The 21,752-nt window shown below is 42.9% G+C and overlaps 1 protein-coding gene across 1 annotated transcript in view; it reads right to left on the reverse strand.

Moving 5' to 3' along the window:
* The window catches only part of LOC140469282 (neutrophil cytosol factor 2-like), an 82,318-nt gene that overhangs the window by 35,819 nt on the left and 24,747 nt on the right, over positions 1–21,752 (reverse strand). The window contains exons 5-7 of the mRNA XM_072565625.1: positions 19,787–19,894; positions 18,315–18,374; positions 9,234–9,256 (exon numbers count right to left, since the gene is read on the reverse strand). Of these exons, the coding sequence (XP_072421726.1) occupies positions 9,234–9,256; positions 18,315–18,374; positions 19,787–19,894 (191 nt within the window). The remainder of the gene's footprint in view (positions 1–9,233; positions 9,257–18,314; positions 18,375–19,786; positions 19,895–21,752) is intronic.

A 21,752-nucleotide genomic window follows, 5' to 3' on the forward strand; every position in this document is an offset into this window, starting at 1 on the left:
TCATACAAATGGTGTGAGTGGAGTGTTGAAAAGTGAGGTTTGTGTAGGTAGTTCAGCACAGATTTAATACCAATCTCTTTACCATGTCTTTACATAGAGATGCCACATTCCAAGACACTTCACAGAAGCATCATTGAACAGAATTGAAGTCTGAATTGTGTATTAAATTAGTGCAGAAGAAAGAGCACTTAAAAGGAGTATGGAGATTGGGCTGTCCAGAGATGGCAAGCCAGAGTAGAAGGCCTGAGTACCTGAAAGCACAGTTACCAGAGGTGAAACAGTTAAAAGTATTATTTTAAAAATCACTCACAGGATGTGGTCGTTGCTGGCTAGACCAGCATTTGCTGCCCATCCCTAATTGTCTCTTCAACTGAAGTGGGCATTTAAGAGGGCAGTTAACCACATTGCTATGGATGTGGAGTCATATGTAAGCCAGACCAGGTGAGAATGGCAGATTTCCTTCCCTAAAAGACTGAGTGAAGTTGATGGGTCTTCCCCAACAATTGACAATGGTTTCATGATTATCATTTGAACCCAGGTTCGCAGAACATTATCTGGATCTCTGGATTAACAGTCTAGCAAAAATTCCACTAGGCCATCTCCTCACGTTTAAGCAGGCAGAATTGGAAGTGAGAACAGACATCTCAGAGGCTAGATGGATAAAAGAGGTAAGGAGGGGTGAGCCGATACAGTGATTTCAAAGTATGGATGAGAATTCTGAAATTAAGACTTCGTTTGACCTGTAGCAATGTAGGTCAGCAAGCACAGGGGCAAGTGAGATTTGGTCCATGTCAAGATAGGATTGCAGAATTTTGGATCATCTCACATTTACAGAGATTTAATGTAGGAGATCAGTTAGGGATGCATCAGAATAGTGAAATTCAAAGGGAATGAAAGCATGGCTGAGAGTTTCAGAAGCAAACACGCTCAGGCAGAAGTGAAATCAGGCAATATTCTAGAGGAGAGCTGGTAGCACAGTGGTAACATAATCCAGAGGCCCTAGCAAATGCTCAGGGCCACTGGTTTCACTATAACATTTGCTAGAAACTGAAATTAAATAAACTATTGTTGATTGCTGTAAGACGTCATCTGGTTCACTCATATTCACACATTAGAGAAGGCAGTTTGCTGTCTGGCCTATGGGTAACTCAGAACCACAGCTGTGTGGGGGACTCATTAGCACCTTCTGAAAGGACCTAGGAGGTCACTTGGTTCAAAAGCAATGACAATGGCCACATTTGTGATAATACTATGGCTTTAGGAGGTCATGAGGTAAACAGCTTGTGAGATGTTGTTTTTTTAAAAAAAAGTTGGAACACTAGAAGCAGCCTGAATGGGTGTGGTCATGCTCCCACAGAACCAGGATTTTAGTTTCTTAGTTTTTCAGTAGTAGTTGTTGCTGGCTCTGTTGCTGCAGAATATCTCTTCTTACTACCCACTCTCTCAGTTCTCATGATGTTTTTCCTAATGGGCTGCTGGGGTTATATGTGAGATAATCTGTTTTCTAAATTTGCCTTTTGCCAAGTATGTGTTGATGGGACGTTGCTATGTCAGAACAGTTATTTAGTAATAGTTACTGAATCTATTATTCTGTTAGGTTTTCCAACAGAGTTACAGTTAAGTCAATTCTTTTCTTAATTCTATCTTTTGTTGTAGTTTAACTACAACAAACAAATAAATTGTGTTTTGCTTCACGTTGAGTAGTTTGACCAATAGAATTGCATCTGGAATGCAACACCTTATAATTACTTTTAAAATAAGAAAACGTTAGGGTCAAGGCTACTTTCTTAATAGATTCTGAAGGTGCGTGGTCTGTCGGGGAGGTTGGGGGGTGTAAGCTGGATGGCTGATTTGCAATATAGAGTGATGCTAGCCTTTACCAAAGATATGTTCTGCGCCTTTTTTTTCTTGCAGAAAGGTGTTGCCAATATGCCTACTTCAGAAGCAGTGGGTAAACAGCTTTGAGCTCCCAGAGTATTTTTTAAAAATTAGACAAAAGAAGTGTGAGTGGGTAGAGTCAGGCTCACTCAGAGCCAGGGTGGTAGTTTTGCTTTCAACTGAAGTTGAAGTTGCTGTTTTTTGGCTGTTGAAGCTGCTAGATACAGCGCTCTCTCTCTCTCTCTCTGCTGTAGGAAAAGCACAAGTTCTCTCTTGGCTGTTAGGTTGTTTATTTCAGTGTTCCTTTCTCTTGGACTGGTGATCACATGTAAGAGCATCCATTTCACTTAAATAGCCTTTGCCATGTGTGTTACATTGGAACAGTTGAATTAAATAGTTAAATAAAATATTATTTTGTTAAGTATTTCAATGGAGTTGAAGTTATGCCAATTCTTCTTTATTGGTTGTATTTTAACTGTAGTGTAAGAATAAAGTCAGTTTTGCTTAAAGCCAAGTAGTTTTATCAATCAATTTACATCTGGAACACAGCACCTTCGTTCTCTAGGATTTGAGAAACTGCAATGGATGTTGTTGGAAAACAGGCTAAACTTTGTTCCTTTACCTTATTTAAATAAGACAAAAGTTAGGGTCTATGCTATCTCCCTGATATATTTTGAGTGCGCTTGGTTTGATCCAGAACACCAATAATGTTGGTTCAATTCCCATACCAGCTGAGGTCACAATGAAGAACTCTCCTTCTCAAAGTCTCCCTTCACCCGATGCATGGGGATCCTCAGGTTAAACCAGTCTCTAATGAGACAACAGCCCTATTGTTTGGGACAGAAGTTATAGACAAGGTGTGAGGAAAAACCTTTTCACCCAGAGGGTGAAGAATCTGGAACTCAGATGGTGGTAGAGGTAGAAATATCATAATATTAGTACTGAGGTGTGCATTTTCAATATCAAGGCATACAAGGCTATGGAGACAGTGAGGACTTCAGCTGCTGAAGTATCACAGTGGAGAGTATTGTGCTGGAAAAACACAGCAGGTCAGGCAGCACCCGAGAAGCAGAAGAATCAACATTTCTGGCATAAGCCCTTCATCGCGATTGAGGCTTGTGAGCCAAGGGGGTAGAGAGATAAATGGGAGGGGGGTGGGGCTGGGGAGGAAGGCAACTGAGAGTGTGATAGGTAGATGAAGGTGGGGAGTAATGGTGACAGGTCAGAAAGGAGGGTAGAGCGGATAGGTAGGAAGGAAGATGGACAGGTAGGACAGGTCATGAGAGTGATGCAGAGTTGGAAGACTGGATCCGGGATAGGTGAGGGGAGGGGAAATGAGGAAACTGGTGAAAGGTTATGGGGCAATTTTCAGAAAATGGGATTAGGATAGTTAAGTGTGAGCCAATGTGACAGACCAAAGGGCCTTTTCTGTGCTGTACGTTCTGTGAAGTCCTTTTTTTTTTAAAAAGAACGGTCATAAAGTCATTGAGAACAGTGATTAAATGCATAGCTTTCAAGAAAATACACGGTTCTGTCACATGCCCAGCAAGATTTCTGTGAAGTTAATTCATGGAAAAATTACACTACTGAGTTTATGTCAGACAGAGAAACCAGACCGGGAATTATTACTTTAGTTTTTGACATCAGTTTAGGAGGATTATGTTTTAAATTCAGGATAATAGTCTCCCTAGCAGATGAGTTTTACTGTGTAAAGTCTCCAGATGGTGAGAGCTTGTATGGATTAGATTAGATTACATTACAGTGTGGAAACAGGCCCTTCGGCCCAACAAGTCCACACCGACCCGCCGAAGCGTAACCCACCCATGCCCCTACATTTACCCCTTACCTAACACTACGGACAATTTAGCATGGCTAATTCACCTGGACTGTGGGAGAAAACTGGAGCACCCGGAGGAAACCCACGCAGACATGGGGAGAACGTGCAAACTCCACACAGTCAGTCACCTGAGGCGGGAATTGAACCCGGGTCTCTGGCGCTGTGAGGCAGCAGTGCTAACAATGGAGGTTTTCAAGTTGTCAGAACCGAAAGAGTTCTATGCCACCAGGCTGGAAAATAAGTCATAAAATTGCCTCAACAGCCCAAAGGAGATCATCAAATAGTCAGTTAAATTATAAATTAAACAGTTGAGTTCAAAATAATATTTCTGTCAGAATTGAGAAATTGGAGTGGATATTGTTGGAAAACAGGTTCAAACTTTGTTCCACTGCCATTTCAATAACTCCAGCAGGATGCCATTACCAAACACAGTTATAGGATCATACAGTACAAGAAAGGCCTTTAGACCCATCAAATCTGTGCTGAACTATCTACACAAACCCCACTTTCCAGCACTTGGTCCATAGCTTCAAATATTATAATATTCAAACTTCTTTTCTCCCACCTCACTGTCAGCATTCTGCAAGGGACCATCACCGCCTTGACACACTAATCCATTTCTCATCACACCAAATATTTCTTCACTGCCCCATTTCACCTTGAAATCACAGATGATGTAACACTTACCATTCATTTTCTCCCCCCTCACTGTGCAAGACTCCAAACACACCTTCCAAGCAAAGCAGTACTTTACATTTACTTCTTTCAATCTGGTCTACTGCATTTGTGGCTCACAATGCAGTTTTAAGGGGTGAGACCAAACAATGCTTTGTGGAACGCCTCTTCTCTGTCCGTAGGAATAAAGTACCATTTCAATAAAGTAACTTATTGTCATGCCAACATTTCTATCCAGGCCTGTTCCAACGAATTTGAGGATCCGTGATTTGTTTTACATTTTAGCACTTTATAGCCTTCAGATCTCAACATTGAATTCCATAACATTTAGAAACTGATCACATTACGTTTTATGTTATTGGAGAAAGAATAAAGAATTGTGGATGCTGGCAATGTAGATCAAAAAAAAGAAATTGCGAGAGAAACTCAGCAAGTTCTGGCAGCATTTGTGGGCAGAAAGCTGTAACATTTCAAATTCAGTGACTCTTCATCAGAACGAATAGCAGCTAGTAAAAAATGGTATTTCTGCTTAAGACTGGGAGGTGGGAGAGATGTGAGCAGACAGGTGGAGACAGAGCCTACAGAAAGAGAGATATAAAGAAGGTATTATTGACAAGGGAATATTAATAGTAAGCCAGGACAGAAGAGAAGATGAATAACTGATAATGAGAGCCAAGACTATGAGACATTGGGGGATTGTCTGTGTTAAAAGAAATCCTTGTCATGACAGGACCAGGTATGGGGGTGAGGACATAATCAGGTCTAAAGTTATTGAACTCGATGTTGAGTCCGAGACATTGCAGGGTCCCTAGGTAGAAAATTAGATGCTGTCCTTACAAATTGTACTGAGGCAGGCCTGAGACAGACAGTTGGCATGACAGGAAGCTCCAGATCATTTTTACGGGCAGTCCACGTTTCATCTTTCAAATGTAGTGGAGATCACATTGTGAGCAGTGAATACAGTAGACTAGATTCAATGAAGTGCAGTAATCACTGCTTCACCTCCAAGATACATCTGGACATTGGATAATGATATTGATTCAGTCCATCTGCTAATTCGGCCCAATTGATTTTTTTATTGTCACATGTATTTATCACAAATATACTGGAATAAGTTGTGTAATGTTGCCACTCTCCAGTGCCATCTTAAATACAGAAATAAACTTAATTAACTCACCTCATGGGATTAGCGGCCTCCATGTTTTCAGCAGCACTGGGAGTGGTGAGAGCGGGGACCTCGGGAATAGGCGCAGCGCACGCTGAGCAGGAGCGGACACGGCACTGCTGAGGAAGTGAGGTAATATATTTGGGTGGTTGCTTTACCCGAAACACTACTCAGGTAGTGTCTCCCACCCATCCACCTCCTCTAACAATAAAAAAGGTTCTGTGCACCGATTTGGTAAGGTTCCTAGTTTATTTTTCAATAGTTTCTTTGGGAATTCAGAATAGTGGAAATGGATGTTAGGGCAGTTGCATGCTCCTCCGGTAGAATTTGGAAGGTAAGGGTCACCACAAGGTTACTACGGGAAGTGAGGAATGAGATTGCTGCACATCTGAAGATGATCTTTGCATCCTCACACTCCATGGGGGTAGTACCGGATGATTGGAGGGAGGCAAATGTTGTTCCTCTGTTCAAGAAAGGAAATAGAGAAATCCCTGGGAATTACAGACCAGTCAGTCTTATGCCTGTGGTAAGCAAGGTACTGGAAAGGATCCTGAGAGATAGGATTTATGGCTATTTGGAAAAACATAGTTTGATTAAAGATAGTCAGCATGACTTTGTGAGGGGCAGATCATGCCTCACAAACCTTATTGAGTTCTTTGAGGATGTGACAAGACAAGTTGACAAAAGTTGAGCAGTGGATGTGGTGTAAATGGATTTCAGTAAGGCACTTGATAAGGTTCCCACTGTAGGGTCATTCAGAAAGTTCGGAGGTCTGGGATACAGGGAAATGTGGCTTTCTGGCTGGCCAAAAGAAGACAGTGAGTGGATGGAAAAGTATGCCACCTGGAGGTCGGTAACCAGTTGTGTCCCACAGGGATCTGTTCTTGGGCCTCTACTCTTTGTAGTTTTTATAAATGACTTGGATGAAGAAGTGGAAGGGTGGGTTAGTAAGTTTGTGTGGTTTTGTAGATAATGTCGCGGGCTGTTCAGGCTACAACAAGACATTGACAGGATGCAGAGCTGGGCTGAGTAGTGGCAGATGGAATTCAACCTGTTAAATGTGAGTGATTCATTTTGGAAGGTTGAATTCGAATGCTGAATATAGGGTTAAAGACAGGATTCTTGGCAGTGTGGAGAAACAGGAGATAGTGAGGACTGCAGATGCTGGATGAAGAGCTCATGCTCGAAACATCAACTCTCCTGCTCCTCAGATGCTGCCTGACCAGCGTTGTTAAGGCGGCGTACAGTGTTTTGGCTTTCATTAACAGGGGGATTGATTTTAAGAGCCATGAGGTTTTGCTGCAGCTCTAATAAACCTTAGTTAGACCACATGTGGAATATTGTGTCCAGTCCTGGTCACTTCATTATAGGAAAGATGTAGATGTAGGAGTGGGGTGTAGGTTTGCTCGCTGAGCTGTGGGTTTGATATCCAGATGTTTCATTACCTGGCTAGGTAACATCATCAGTGGCGACCTCCAAGTGAAGCGAAGCTGTTGTCTCCTGCTTTCTATTTATATCTTTCTCCTGGATGGGGTTCCTGGGGTTTGTGGTGATGTCATTTCCTGTTCGTTTTCTGAGGGGTTGATAGATGGTATCTAAGTCTATGTGTTTGTTTATGGCGTTGTGGTTGGAGTGCCAGGCCTCGAGGAATTCTCTGGCATGTCTTTGCTTAGCCTGTCCCAGGATAGATGTGTTGTCCCAGTCGAAATGGTGGTATTTTACATTGTAGCCCTACACACGGATGAAAAAAGCCACCATTTCGACTGGGACAACACATCGATCCTGGGACAGGCTAAGCAAAGACATGCCAGAGAATTCCTAGAGGCCTGGCACTCCAACTACAACGCCATAAACAAACACAAAGATTCAGATGCCATCTATCAACCCCTCAGAAACCGAACAGTAAATTACATCATCACAAACCCCAGGAACCCCATCCAGGAGAAAGATATAAATAGAAAGCAGGAGACAACAGCTTCGCTTCACTTGGAGATCCCCACTGATGATGTTACCTAGCCAGGCAATGAAACGTCTGGATATCAAACCTACAGCTCAGCGAGCAAACCTACACCCTAAACCTCAACCTGAGCTACAAACCTTGCAAAAAGGATGTCGATGCTTTACAGAGGGTGCAGAGGAGATCTACCATGATTCTGCCTGGACTGGAGGACATGTCTTATAAAAAGAGGTTGAGTGAGCTGGGGCTTTTCACACTGCGGAGAGGAAGGAAGAGAGGTGACTTGATAGAGGTGTACAAGGGAATGAGAGGTACAGAGAGTGTAGATAGTCAGAGACTTTTCCCCAGGGCAGAAATGGCTGTCACAAAGGGTCATAATTTTAAGGTGATTGAAGGAAGGTACAGGGAAGATGTCAGAGGTAGGTTCTTTACACAGAGAGTGGTGGGTATGTGGAATGCACTGTCAGTGGTGGAAGTAGAGTCAGAGACATTAGGGACATTTAAGCGACTGCTGGACAAGCACATGGACAGCAGTAAATTGAGGGATGTCTAGGTTAGGTTGATCTTAGATTAAGATAAATGCTCGGCACAAAGGGGCGAAGGGCCTGGACTGTTCTATGTTCTAAACTAGAATTGGGTGTAAAGGTAGAAAAATAAAAAATAAAATGAAAATTTCAACATTTTGGTGTTTCTTAAGTGCATAACCCTGGGCCTGGATTTGGGCTCTTCCAACCTGCAAAGGCAGTTGGCCAGCCTCCAGTACCCTCACCACGCATCACTGCAGAATTGTGTCGCCATACTTCAGTGCCATCTTGCCTCTGCTGACAACATCACCACCATGAGTCCACGCTAGGCCGATCTCGGAAATACAGCCAACGCTGAAGCTGCCGGATCCTTCAACAGGCACTGGACCCGAACTCACCTACCTCCTCCACCACCACTGCTGGGAACACAACCTTGTATCCAACGCATTAGATATCTCAATGCAATCTGAGTTCTCCACAAGAAGGCAAGTATGGTTAAAGCTGATAAAAAAAGAGAAAGGAGGGGAGAAAAAAGGAAAAGCAGACGAGCTCTGGGCTCCAAGGCTCAGCAGCTTGAATGCTGTATTGCTACTCCATTGTCAACCTGGAGGGAGGAAGTAAACAGAGAGGTATGATACCGTCTATGATCACATGGCAAGGTGTAATGGGGGTGGAGGAAGGTGTTGGAGGTAGAGGATGAGTGGACCAAGGTGTCCCGGAGGGAACAGTCCTTGCAGAATGCTGATAAGAAGGAAGGGGAATGTGTGTCCAGTTATAGCATGCTACTGGACACGTTGCAAATGGAAGCTTACAATTCTTTGGGTGCAGAAGCTGGTAAGGTAGTAAGTGAGGACCATGGGGGCATTATCGTTGTGGGAGGAAAGAGAAGGGATAAGAGTAGAAGTGCAGGAGATGGGTCAGACACAGCTAAGGGCCCCGTCAACCATGATAACGAGGAAACCTCAGTTGAGGAAAAAGGCCATGATTCCTGAGGGTGCCCTGCGGGAGGGAGTATCATCAAATCATATCTGTTCTCCATCTGTCTTGGGAACTCAGTGAGTAAGGCACGTTACAAGAACTCAGCAAGCAAGGAGCGGGAACGTGGCAATCAAGGAATGGAAGCTTAATGAGCACAGACAGTAAAGTTCAGGGATAAAGTCAATAAGGTATGTACATAGAAGACTGACCTGTACTTACCGGACAACTTGCTCCCCTGGTTTCTGTAAAATAAAGTACAGACAGGCTGTTATTTAAATTGAGTTCTCGAACCATTCAAGCAGATAGTCTAAATCCACAGTTTATTTTCACTTTATCATTTTGAAAGCTTCCGTTTTTGTTGTTTTCCTTTTGCTCTGTGATGGGTTTCACTCCAATTGCTAGCTTGTTGAATGTTTTGAGGGGGGAATTCCAGTCCCTAACAAGTGGGTGAATAATTCTAGAAGTCTGTGGAGGCTGTTTTCATTTCCCATTGACTTTGGAAATCAAGCAAGATATACGTACTTATAATACAACATATCATCCAAGGACTTCACAAAGGTCTGGGGCATTCATTACTGAAACAATTATCAGTCTGATAAATTTAATTTAAACCTTATCTGCCTGTCTATTCATGTGAGAGTGGGGTTTATGATCAAAGAAGATTGGGCTTACATTGAAGATATTAATTAGATTGCTTTGTTGTTTATCAACATTCTGCTAAAGTTACATCAATCATTGTAAATTGTTAATTTTTGTTTATGTTATAAACTTGGGTGTCCAATACCCATTGTTCGTAAAGTCTGGTTAGAAACATTTGAGTAAATATGAAGATTATTGAATGTTTTCATTTCACTGTGTTGCAAATCTAGTGATTTAGCTTGTTATCCTTGTGTCATAAAAACAACACGAGATGTGTGCGGAGTTGGGAACATATTGCTGTCCAGGTGGGAGGAGTGTTGATCAATGGAAGTGGTGATGTCACTGGCCTATAACTGATGCTCTGGGAGCAGGTCTTCAAATCCTACTGCAGCATCTAGTAGTAATTAAATTCAGTTAATAAAATCTGGAATTAAAAACTTATTTCAATAACGTGACCATAAAATTTACAATGCTCATGAACTCCCAGCTGATTCACTAATAGTTAACCTGATCTGGTTTGTGACTTCAGACCCACAGTAACGTGGTTGACTATCAGATGCCCTCTAAAAAGCTAAGCAAGCCCTTTAGTTCTTTCAAACTGCTACAAAGTCTAACAGGAAAGCAATATAGATCAAACTATCCAGCATCAACCTAAGCACCAGAAATGACAATGACCATCACAGCCGTGTTGACCCTACAAAGTCTTCCTGACTAATATCTGGAGGCTTGTACCAAAAGTGGAGAACTGTCTCACAGACTAAGCAAGCAATAGTCATATTCACGGAATCATAGCTTATTGACAATGCCCCAGACAACATCATCACTATCCCTAGGCATGATCTGATTTAGCAGCTGGGCAGACCCAGCAGAGATGGCATAATCAGGAGGTATTTGTCCCCGGGAGTCCTCAACATTGACTGTGGACCTCATGAAGTCTCATGGCTTCAGGTTAAACATGAGCAAGGAAATATCCTGCTCATTACCATGTACCACACCAACTCACTTGCTGAATCACTCCATGTTGAATGCCACTTTGTGGAAGTGGCCAGGATACAGAATGTACTCTGGGTGGGGAACTTCAGTGTCTATCACCAAAGATGGCTCAGCAGCACAATTACTGACTGAACTGATAGAGCTCTAAAGGACATATATGCTAGACTGGGTCAGCAGCAGGCAGTAAGGAAACCAGCAAGAGAGAGAAACAGATTTGATCTCACCTTCATCAATCTGTCTGTTGCAGTGGCATCTGTCCATGACAGTACTGGCAAGAGTGACCACCACATTGTCCTGTGGAGACCAAGCCCCACCTTCACACTGAGGACATCCACCATCGTGCTCTGTGGAACTATCAATATGTTAAGTGGGAGAAGTTGAACAGATCTAGCAACTCAAGTCTAGACGTGCATGCGGTGCTGTGGACCATAAACATTAGCTGAATTATATTCAACCATAATCTGTAACCTTATGGCGCAGCCTTACCCCAGTTCAAAAGAAAACAAGTGCAGGAAACATGCCGGAAGAGCAGCACCAGCAATACCTAAAAATATCGAGCTATAGCACAGGACTAAGGAACCAAGTGCAGGTAAATGGGATTAGTTCAGTTTGCGATTTGTTGGTTGGCATAGACATGGTGGGCTGAATACATGCCAAACAGCATCAGCTGCCTAAGATAAACAGGCCTAAACATTCCCAGGCCAATGGATAGATCAGAGCTCTATGGTGTTGCCACATCATGTTTTGAACGGTGGAGGAAAACAATTGAACTCACTGCAGGGAGGAGGCTCCACAAACACGGTAAAAACAAGGACTGCAGATGCTGGAAACCAGAGTCTGATTAGAGTGGTGCTGGAAAAGCACAGCAGGTCAGGCAGCATCTGAGGAGCAGGAAAATCAATGTTTTGGGCAAAAGCCCTTCATCAGGAAGAGAGGCAGGGTGCCAGTAGGGTGGAGAGATAAATGAGAGGGGGGTGGGGGTGGGCAGAAAGTAGCATAGAGTATAATAGGTAAATGGGGGTGGGGATGGAGGTGATAGGTCAGAGAGGAGGGTGGGGGAAAGTAGTAAAGAGTACAATGGGTGAATGGGGGTGGGGATGGAGGTGATAGGTCAGAGAGGAAGGTGGAGTGGATAGGTGGAAAGGAAGATAGGCAGGTAGGACAAGTCATGGGGACAGTGCTGAACTGGAAGGTTGGAGCTGGGGTGAGGTGGGGGGAAGGAGAAATGAGGAAACTGGTGAAATCCCACATTGATGTCATGGGTTGAAGTGTTCCGAGGCGGAAGATGAGGCGTTCTTCCTCCAGGCATTGGGTGGTGAGGGAGCGACGATGGAGGAGGCCCAGGACCTGCATGTCCTTGGCCGAGTGGGAGGGGGGAGTTGAAATGTTGGGCCACGGGGCGGTGGGGTTGATTGGTGCAGGTGTCCCAGAGATGTTCCCGAAAGCACTCTGCTAGGTGGTGTCCAGTCTCCCCAGTGTAGAGGAGACCACATCAGGAGCAATGGATACAATAAATGATGCTCCACAAACATGCCCATCCTTCATCACACATGAATGCAAGAGCAAGAGCAAGATCAATGCATCTGCAACAGTCTTCAGCCAAAAGTACAAAGTGGATGATTCAGATGTCCTCAGCATCACAGACACCAATTTTCAACAACTTGGTTCACCCTCATGTGATATCAAAGAAACTCATAGGCTGTTGGCTCAGGATACTGCAAAGGTTATGGGCATTGGTAACATTCTGGCAATAGTCTTCAAAGATCTTCATAGAATCACTATAGTGTAGAAACAGACCACTTGGCCCAACAAGTCCATACTGACCCTCCGAAGAGTAACCCATCAAGACTCATTCCCCAAACCATTACTTTACATTTACCCCTGACTAATGCACCTAACCTACACATACCTGAGCATTAAGGGCAATTTACATGGCCAATTCACCTAACCTGCACATCTTTGGATTGTAGGAGGAAATGGGAGCACCCAGAGGAAACCCATGCAGACACAGTGAGAACATGCAAACTTCACACAGACAGTCACTCGAGGCTAGAATTGAGCCCAGATCCCCAGTGGTCTGAGGCAGCAGTGCTAACCACTGAGCCACCGTGCCTCTCATAAACTTGTGCTCCAGAATTCGCTGCATCCCTAACCCTGCTGTTCCTGTACAGCTCTAACACTGGCATTTATTCAATGAAATCAAAAATTGCCAGATTTGTCTGGTCCACAATAAACAGGGCAATCCTATCAAGCCAGCTACCATCGTCCAACCTGCGCGTGTATGTGGAGCATGTGCAGGGTGTTCATGTGTTTTTGTGCAAAAGAGAGCGCGTTTGTAAAGTTATATGATGGCAATCCATAAGTTTACCCTGGTGCAAGAGTCTAATTACTTTTAATACATATTAATTTTGTTAAGTATAGCAAACTTGTCTGTGCTTACTGTCATCCTGGGTTTAAAATACAGGCAAACCAAGGAATTCAACACCATTTTAAAAACGTTTAAGTTTTATAATGGCTCTGGGAATAGTGGGCATCATTGCCCCAGTAATGTGTGACAAGTGTCATTCATGACTCCTCAGATACCGAAGCATGTCTATGTCCACAGGCAGCAATGATGTCCAGGTGCCAGCGTTGGACTGGGGTGGAAGGGATCAGAAATCACTCGACACCAACTTATAGTCCAACAGGTTTTTTTGAAACCAAAAGCTTTCGGAGCACTGCTTCTTCGCCAGTTAAGTGAAGAAAAACATACAGGCACAGAATTTATAGGCAGAGCGATCAAAAGGTCATACAAATGGTGTGAGTAGAGCATTAACAGTCTGAAAAAGAAGTCTCTTCAGGTGAGCAGAAATGTCAGATAGTGAGTAAAGTGTTAACATCTGATGGGATGACCTTTAATCCGATCAATTGAGGCAGAGAGATAATTACAAAAAATTAAACAGAAGGTGATGCTGGAGACAAACCAAATTGCTGGAATAACATGCCAAAGGTTTAACCAAAGTAACAAGTAATCCAAAACTGTACAGACTAGTTAAGGTAGAGAGACCATAACAGGTTATCAAGGTTATGGTGTCAAAACAGGATCAAATTTACATCCCAACACGCCAATAGTTTCAAGCAGAACTTCTTTACTGGACAGACCCCCAACCAACACTGTAAACCAGATACATCAACAACATTTTCTTCCTCTGCATCATGGGAAGGCATCACTGAAACGACTACACAATAAAATGATAAGTTACATCCCACCATCAAAATTTACCATAGACTACTCTTCAGAATCAGTCTCATTTTTGGACATACGCATCTCCATCAAGGATGGACACTCAGTACCTCACTCTACCACAAGCCCACAGATTACCCCACAACACTGCACTTCTCTAGCTTCCATCTTAAACACATTAAGGAAGCCACCCCGACAGAAAAGTTCTGAGTATACACTGGATCTGTTCAGATGAGGAGGAATGCGACCAACACCTAAAGATGCTGAAAGACTCCCTCAAAAGAACAAGATACGATGCTCAACTCATTGATCACAAGTTCCAACATGTCATGGTGAAAAATGCAGACTAGAGAAACTATGCCATGCTCTTTGCAGCCTTCAACATATCATTGATGAGGACAAACATCTCGCCAAGATTATCCCTAGTCCTTGCTTTCAAAACAACTGCCAAACTTTAAACAGAGCATCGTTTGCAGCAAATACCCAGCCTTCAAGTGAACATCAACCATAACATCACACAACCCTGAAACAACAACCTCTATAAGACATGTCAGATCAAGGTCATGGATGCTGCCATCACACATGGGAATACTATCCACCATGTACACAGCAGATACTCATGCGACTCGGCCAATGTTGTCCACCTCATAAGCTGCAGGCAAGGACCCCAAGGTATATTGGTGAGACCATGCAGATGCTATAACAACGGATAAATGGACACCACGTAACCATCACCAGGCAGAAAGGCTCCCTCATAGTCAGGGAACAATTGAGCAGTCAAGGGCATTCAGCCTCTGGTCTTCGGGTAACTGCCCTCCAAGGTGGCCTTTGAGGTACACAATTACATGCAAAAATTGATAGTCAAGTTCCGTACTCATGGAGATGTCCTCAACTGTGACCTTGGGTTCATATAACCCTACCATATTGTTCTGCATTTGCAAAATCTTCCTTACTGTCTTGTTTTGACACCATCACCTTGATAACTTGTAATGATTTCTCTACCTCAATTACTTTGTACAGTTTTGAGTTTGTTACTTACAACTCTTATACCTATCATGTTCTTCCAGCCATCTGAGTTGTCTCTAGCACCACCATATTTTTAAACTTTTTGTAATTATCTCTTTGCCTCAATTAATTGGATTATAGATTATTCCTTCACTTGCCATTCAGCTGTGGACAATTTGCTCACACCATCTGATGTTTTTGATCACTTACAGAGACTTATTATTCAGCCTATTAGCACTCCACTCACAAACTTTGTATGATCTTTCGACCTCTCTGCCTATAAATTCTGTGCCTATGCATTTTCTTTACTTCACCTGACAAAGGAGCAATGCTCTGAAAGCTTGTGATTTCAAATAGACCTGGTTGACTATAACCTGGTGTCGTGTGACCACATGCAGCATGATCGAGACAGTATCCATGTTTGATATAATAAGTAGCAAGTGACATTTGTGCCATGCAAATATCAGGCAATGACCATTTTCAATAAATGAGAACCACACCATCTCCCCTTGGCACTACCAATATTGAGTTCCCATTAACACTCTGGGAATCACCATTGACAAGAAATTGAACTGGGCTAGCCATATAAGTACAGTGGCTACAAGAGCAAATCAGAAATTCTGCCAATCATTCACTTTCTGACTCCCCAAAGCCTATGCAGTATGTTCAAGTCAGGAGTGCAACAGAACATTCTCCACAGGCATGGATGAGTGCAGCTCTAATGCTCAAGATGTTTGACACCAGCCAGGACAAAATAACCCACTAAACCAACATCACATCCATCACTTTTAGCAACCACTCCGTCCACCTTGACTGGAGAGCTTTTTGGCATCCAAGTAATCTTTTTGTGCCAGCACTTAGATAGTTCTATGAGAGATGGGGCAGTGCTAGACCTAATCCTAGTGAATTAATCAAATGGTTGAATGTCAGTGGGCAAACATTTTGGGGACCCTGACCATATCTCTATATGTTTCAAAGTCATTCTGAAATGGGAAAAGGATAGTGCAGAAGTATAATGTCTAAATTGGGGAAAAGTCAATTTCAATATCATTAGACAGGATCTGGCAAACAGAGACTGGGAGCAGCAGGTCAATCTACATTTGGAAAGTAGGAGTCTTTTAAAGATAGAAGTGAGAATTCAGTGCCAGCTAACATTAAGGACAAGGACAGTAAATCCCTGGAAGCCTGGATATGAAGTGACATCGAGAGTTTGGTAAAGAAAATAAAGGAAGCTTTTGTTGTGGATAGGTTTGTCCCACTGAGGCAAGAAAGGGAAGGTAGGGCGAAGGAACCTTGGATGACAAGAGATGTAGAACATCAAGGAAGCTTACTAAAGGTTGAGAAAGCAGGGCTCAAGAGGGTAACAAGTTAGCCAGGAAGGAACTGAAGAATGGACTTAGAAGAGCTGGAAGGGGGCATCTAAAATCCTTAGTGGATAGGATTAAGGAAAACCTTAAGGCATTCTACACTTATGTGAGGAACAAGAGGATGGCCAGAACGAGGGCAGGGCCAATCAGGGATCGTGGAGGGAGCTTCTGCCTGGTATCGGAGATGATCCTTAATGGATATTTTGCTTCGGTATTCACTAATGAGAGGGACCTTGTCATTTGTAAGGATAGCGTGAAACGTTCTGATATACTCGGACAGGTTGATGTTAAGGAGGAGGATGTACTGGAACTTTTGAAAAACGTGAGGACAGAAAAGTCCCCTGGGCCAGACGGGATATACCAAGGTTTCTACAGTAACCAAGGGAAGAGAGTGCTACGCCTTTGGCAATGATCATTGTACTCTCAGATGATTGGAGGATGGCAAATGTAGTTCCCTTGTTGAAGAAAGGGAATAGGGATAAACCTGGGAATTATAGACTAGTTAGTCTTACATTGGTGGTGGGTAAAGTATTGGATAGGATTCTGAGAGACAAGATTTATCATTATTTGGAAAAACATAGTTTGATTAGAGATAGTCAACATGACTTTGTGAGGGGCAGGAAACCCATGCAGACACTGGGAGAATGTGCAAACTCTACAGTCGCCTGAAGCTTGAATTGAACCCAGGTCCCTAGTGCTGTGAGGCAGCAGTGCTAACCACTGAGCCACTGTGCCGCCCCATAGATAGAGTGGATAATCAGAGACCGTTTCCCAGGGAGGAAATGGCTATCATGAGGGGACATAATTTTAAGGTGATTGGTGGAAGGTTTAGGGGAGATGTCAGTTAGGTTCTTTCGAAGTGGTGGGTGCATGAAATGCACTGGTAATAGAGTCAGAAACATTAGGGACATTTAAGCAACTCTTGGATTGGCACATGGATGCTTGTAAAATGCAGAGCATTTAGGTTAGTTTGATCTTAGAGTAGGATAAAAGGTTGGGCCAACATCAAGAGCCGAAGGGCCTGTACTGTGCTGTATTGATCTATGTTCTATGTTTGATACAGAGCATTAAAAACAGGAGAGGCTCCTCAGCAGTCTGTAGGGGGTGGCTTAAAAAGATTCTAACGGCAAAGAGGGGCCACAAAATATCTTTGGCAGATTGTATTAAAGAAAACTCCAAGGCATTTTGTTCATCTTTTAAGAGTAAGAGAATTACCAGAGAAAGAATTAAGAGACTAAACGGGCAATCTGTTGGTGGAGCCAGAGGAGTGGGTGAAGTCGTAAATGAATATTTGTCATCTGAATTCACAAAGACATTATAGCTGGAGATTTCAGTTGGGTTTCTTGGACATTTTAAGATTAATAAGGAGGGGCATTAGATGCTTTCACAGGTTCATTTTTAAATCTGCCCAAATCTCCAGTATCTCCTTGTTCCTTATACTTGGATATGTCATCCTATTCAATAAGTTCACCTCTCCTAAACTCCAATGAGTAACAAACCCAACCCATCCGAGCAAACAAATCTCTCCATATCCCTTTAGTGAACCTTGTCTTGACTGCCTCCAAATCCAATACATCTTTCCCTGGATAATGATACCAAATGGTTCATAGAATTCCATCAGTGGTCTAATCCAGTACCTGGTATAGTGTCACTTAGTTTCCCAATTTTTATACTCCATTTCCCTTGAAATAAAGGCCAAATTCCATTTGCCTTCCCTAACAGCTACTGAACTTAGATGCTAGCTTTTTGTGAATCATGTACGAGGGCCCCAACTCTTTCTGTTCTGCAGTTTCTTTGTCCAGCCCAAATTAAATAACATTCAGCTGTTCTATTCCTTCTGCCAAACTATATAATCTCATATTGCCCCACATTACATCTTCTATATGAGGGAGTGGGCAATAGATCCATCGACTGTTCTTTCTTCCCCTTCCTGGCTTGCTGCACCTTCTCCACCGTTCCACTTCTCTTTATATTGTGCAACCCTTCCCAACTGCATGTATCCTGGTTCCTCCCTCTCCTCATGTCTCCACTTTCCCTCCTCCCCTCTCTGGCCAGTTGTTCAGAACGACATACCGATGGACCAAGCGGCTTGAATCCTGCAAAGCTGTCATTTGGATCAATGGATGAGATCACCTGGCAACAGAGTGAAAAAGGTTCATGTGTTAGTGAGCTCAAAACTCTCTGGAAACTGGGCCATCTGTCTTTTTGTTTCTAAGTAGGAAAACAATTGGACCTCTGGGGACAGATTCAACCCTTCCCCTTCCCTTTCTGAGTGAAGTTCACATTCCCTCTCACCCCGCTCAGGATCAGAGCATTTTGGAATGAAAACTGACTTGGGAGTGTCCTAGAACAGACCAAATAAGAGAGATACACAAGAAGCAGGAAAATAGAAAGGGCATTAATTGTACAAGTATCATTTAATGTAATAATGGTGTGAACAGGAGATAAAAATGATTTGCATCTGATGGCAACCCCAAGTTATCATTTAAACATATTTATAAGTTAAAAAAGCCTGATTTTCTCAGGCAGCACCAGCATAAGTGTGAGGTGTTGCACTTTGGAAAGTCAAACCAAGGTAGGACTTGTATAGTAAACGGTAAGGGGTGTTGCGGAACAGAGGGACATGGGAGTACAAGTACATAGTTAATTGAAAGTGGCATCACAGGTAGACAGGGTGGTGAAGAAGGTATTTAACATGATGGCCTGCATCAGTTGAGGCACTGAGTATAGGAGATGGGACATTGTGTTACAGTTGTATGAATTGCTGGTGAGGCCGCACTTGCCGAATATTGTGTATAGTTTTGGTCACCCTGTTCTAGAAAAGACTTAGTTAATCTGGATTCGTTGTTGGTCTGTTCGTCAAGCAGTGGCCAGATGTTTCATCCCCTTTCAAGATGACACCATCAGTACTGTGTTGCCTCCTGTGAAGTACTGCTGTACTGTTCCACTTTGAATGTACGCGATTCTGTTTGAGCAGTTTCCGGTTGGAACCCATCAGCTCGGCGAACAGACCAATAACGAATCCAACCAGCTCCTGACTGACAGATCTTCACAAAACCTGCAAAAAGTGCAAATAGGATGTTGCCAGAACTGGTAAGCCTAAGTTATAGGGAGAGGTTGGCCAGGATAGGTCTTTATGCCGAAGAACGTAGGAGAATGAAGGGAGACCTTATTGAGGTTTGTAAAATCATGAGGGGCATATTTAGGTTGAATACATATAATCTTTTTCCCAGGGATGGGAAATTGAAAACTAGAGGATATAGGTTTGTAAGGTGAGAGGGCAAAGGTTTAAGGAGGACTTCTTCACACAGAGTGTTGGGCATATATGGAATATATGTACCCGCCAGAGAGAGTGGTTGAGGCAGCATTTAAAAAAAACACTTGGATAGATATATGGATGGGAAGGGTTTAAGGACCAATTACGGCCAAAAGACCTAGCTGACTGGGCACCATGGACCAGTTTGGGCCAAAGGGCCTGTTTCCCTGCTATATTACTCTATGATTCTATGATATGGACTAAACACCAGACAGAATTCTAACTTTACCTTTGGTGTTCCCAGGAAATCTTTCAAGTTCAGCTCTTCCACTTCATGCTTGCGAGGTCTGAACACAATCCCTTCAGGCACATCAACTGGTTCAAGGGTATTACTGTTCTGAAAGAACAAAGCAGCCATGTTAAATAAGATATATAAGTGAGCCAGCAAAGAGCTGAGCATGAGTTCATAAAGTGTTGGCGAGACTGATTTAACACACATGTGGGGGTGTTAACCGGGGTCTTGACATGGAAAAAAACATAGAACCGTACAGGCCCTTCGGCCCTCAATGTTGTGCTGATCTTTTACCCTACTCTAAGACTAAACTAACTTACTTACCCTACATTTTATCATCATCCATATGCCTATCCAATAGTTGCTTAAATGTACCTAATGAATCTGACTCGATTTCCACTGCTGGCAGTATATTCCTCGCACCCACTCTTGGACCTTGTTGGTGGGTATGTACCGTATTGGTTTAGGGTATAAGGTGAAGTTTTATTTAAGCTCTATGCTTTTGGTTCAATCTTTCCTTGAGCTCCCCAATTCCCACCAGCCTTGAGACTGCAGTATTCCACATTCCCAATTATCCAACTACTTCAGTGAATTCAATTGACTGTTCAGACAGTCAACATCTTATCTTAACTCCTTGGTTGGACCAGGATGGCTCACATCCTTAATCATATAATTACTTTTAGGGTTTAACTGAAGTACAAATATCTTATACAAATGAGCAGTAAACTGTAAGTTTTATGGTTTCTTGCTTGAATATCTTCACTGAGTCACTGCAACACAGCTGGAAGCCATTCAACTCATTGAGAATATGCCAACCCATTCAGAGTAATCCAATCACAGTCATTCAGTTCATTACCACTTGCTGCCCAATGTAAGTCTTTATCACATTTTCTTCTGAATGTCTTGCCTGAATCGTCAAATCTGTCTCCCTTAACCGTGGCCCCATCAGCAACTGGGAATGGTTTGGTTTTGGATGCCTTGAACAAATACATCATAATCTTATACACCTTTATCAAATCTGCCTTCACTCTGGTTTGCTCCAAAGGGACCAACTCCAGCTTCTTCAATCTGACCTTGCAACTGACATTCCCAATCCCTGGAACCATTTTCGTAAAGCTCCTCTGCTCCCTCTCAAAGACACTCTCACCAATCTCAAAGTGTGATGACCAATACTGGATGCAAGGCTCTAGCTGTGGCCAAACCAAAGATAGAAAGAGATTCAGAAGAACCTCCTGCCTTTGGATTCACTGCCTTTATCTGTGAGAACAAGATCCAACACATGCTGTTAACCATACTCTCGGTACGTACCCACCAACAAGGTCCAAGAGTCGACCACTTGATCATTCGAGACCGTTCCACAATTCAATAAGAACATGATCGAATTTTAACTTCAACTCTACATTCCTGTACATCCTCAATAATCTTCATCCTTTGGTAATCAAGAATCTGTCCGCCTCTGCCTTAAAATATTCAAAGATTCTGCATCTACTACCTTTTGAGGAAAGGAATTCCAAAGACTCTCAACTCTCAGAGGGAAAAGTAACTTTCATCTGCCTTAAATGGACACCACTTTATTTTTAGGCGCTGACTCCCAGTTCTAGTTTCCTCCACAAGAGGAAAATCTTTCAACATCCAGCCTGTCATTCCCTTCAAGATCTGATATGATTCGATTAAGTCACCTGACTCTTCTAAACTTTAGAGAATGCAGGTCGAGACTTCTCTTATAAGGCAGTCCACTCACTGCAGATATTAGTCGAGTAAATCTTCTCTCTGAACTGCGTCCAATAGATTAGCATTCTTTCCTAAGTACAGTGATCTGTACAGTACACAATACTCTAGATGTGGCCTTACCAAGTCCTTTATAACTGAAGCAGTATCATGCGGATCCTCTCAGATTAAGTTGTAATATTCTGTTAGTTTTCCTGATTGTTTGCTGTACCTGTGTACTAACCTTCTGTCATTC

This window comes from Chiloscyllium punctatum, chromosome 49 (genome assembly GCF_047496795.1).
Source record: "Chiloscyllium punctatum isolate Juve2018m chromosome 49, sChiPun1.3, whole genome shotgun sequence".
Taxonomy (NCBI): domain Eukaryota; kingdom Metazoa; phylum Chordata; class Chondrichthyes; order Orectolobiformes; family Hemiscylliidae; genus Chiloscyllium; species Chiloscyllium punctatum.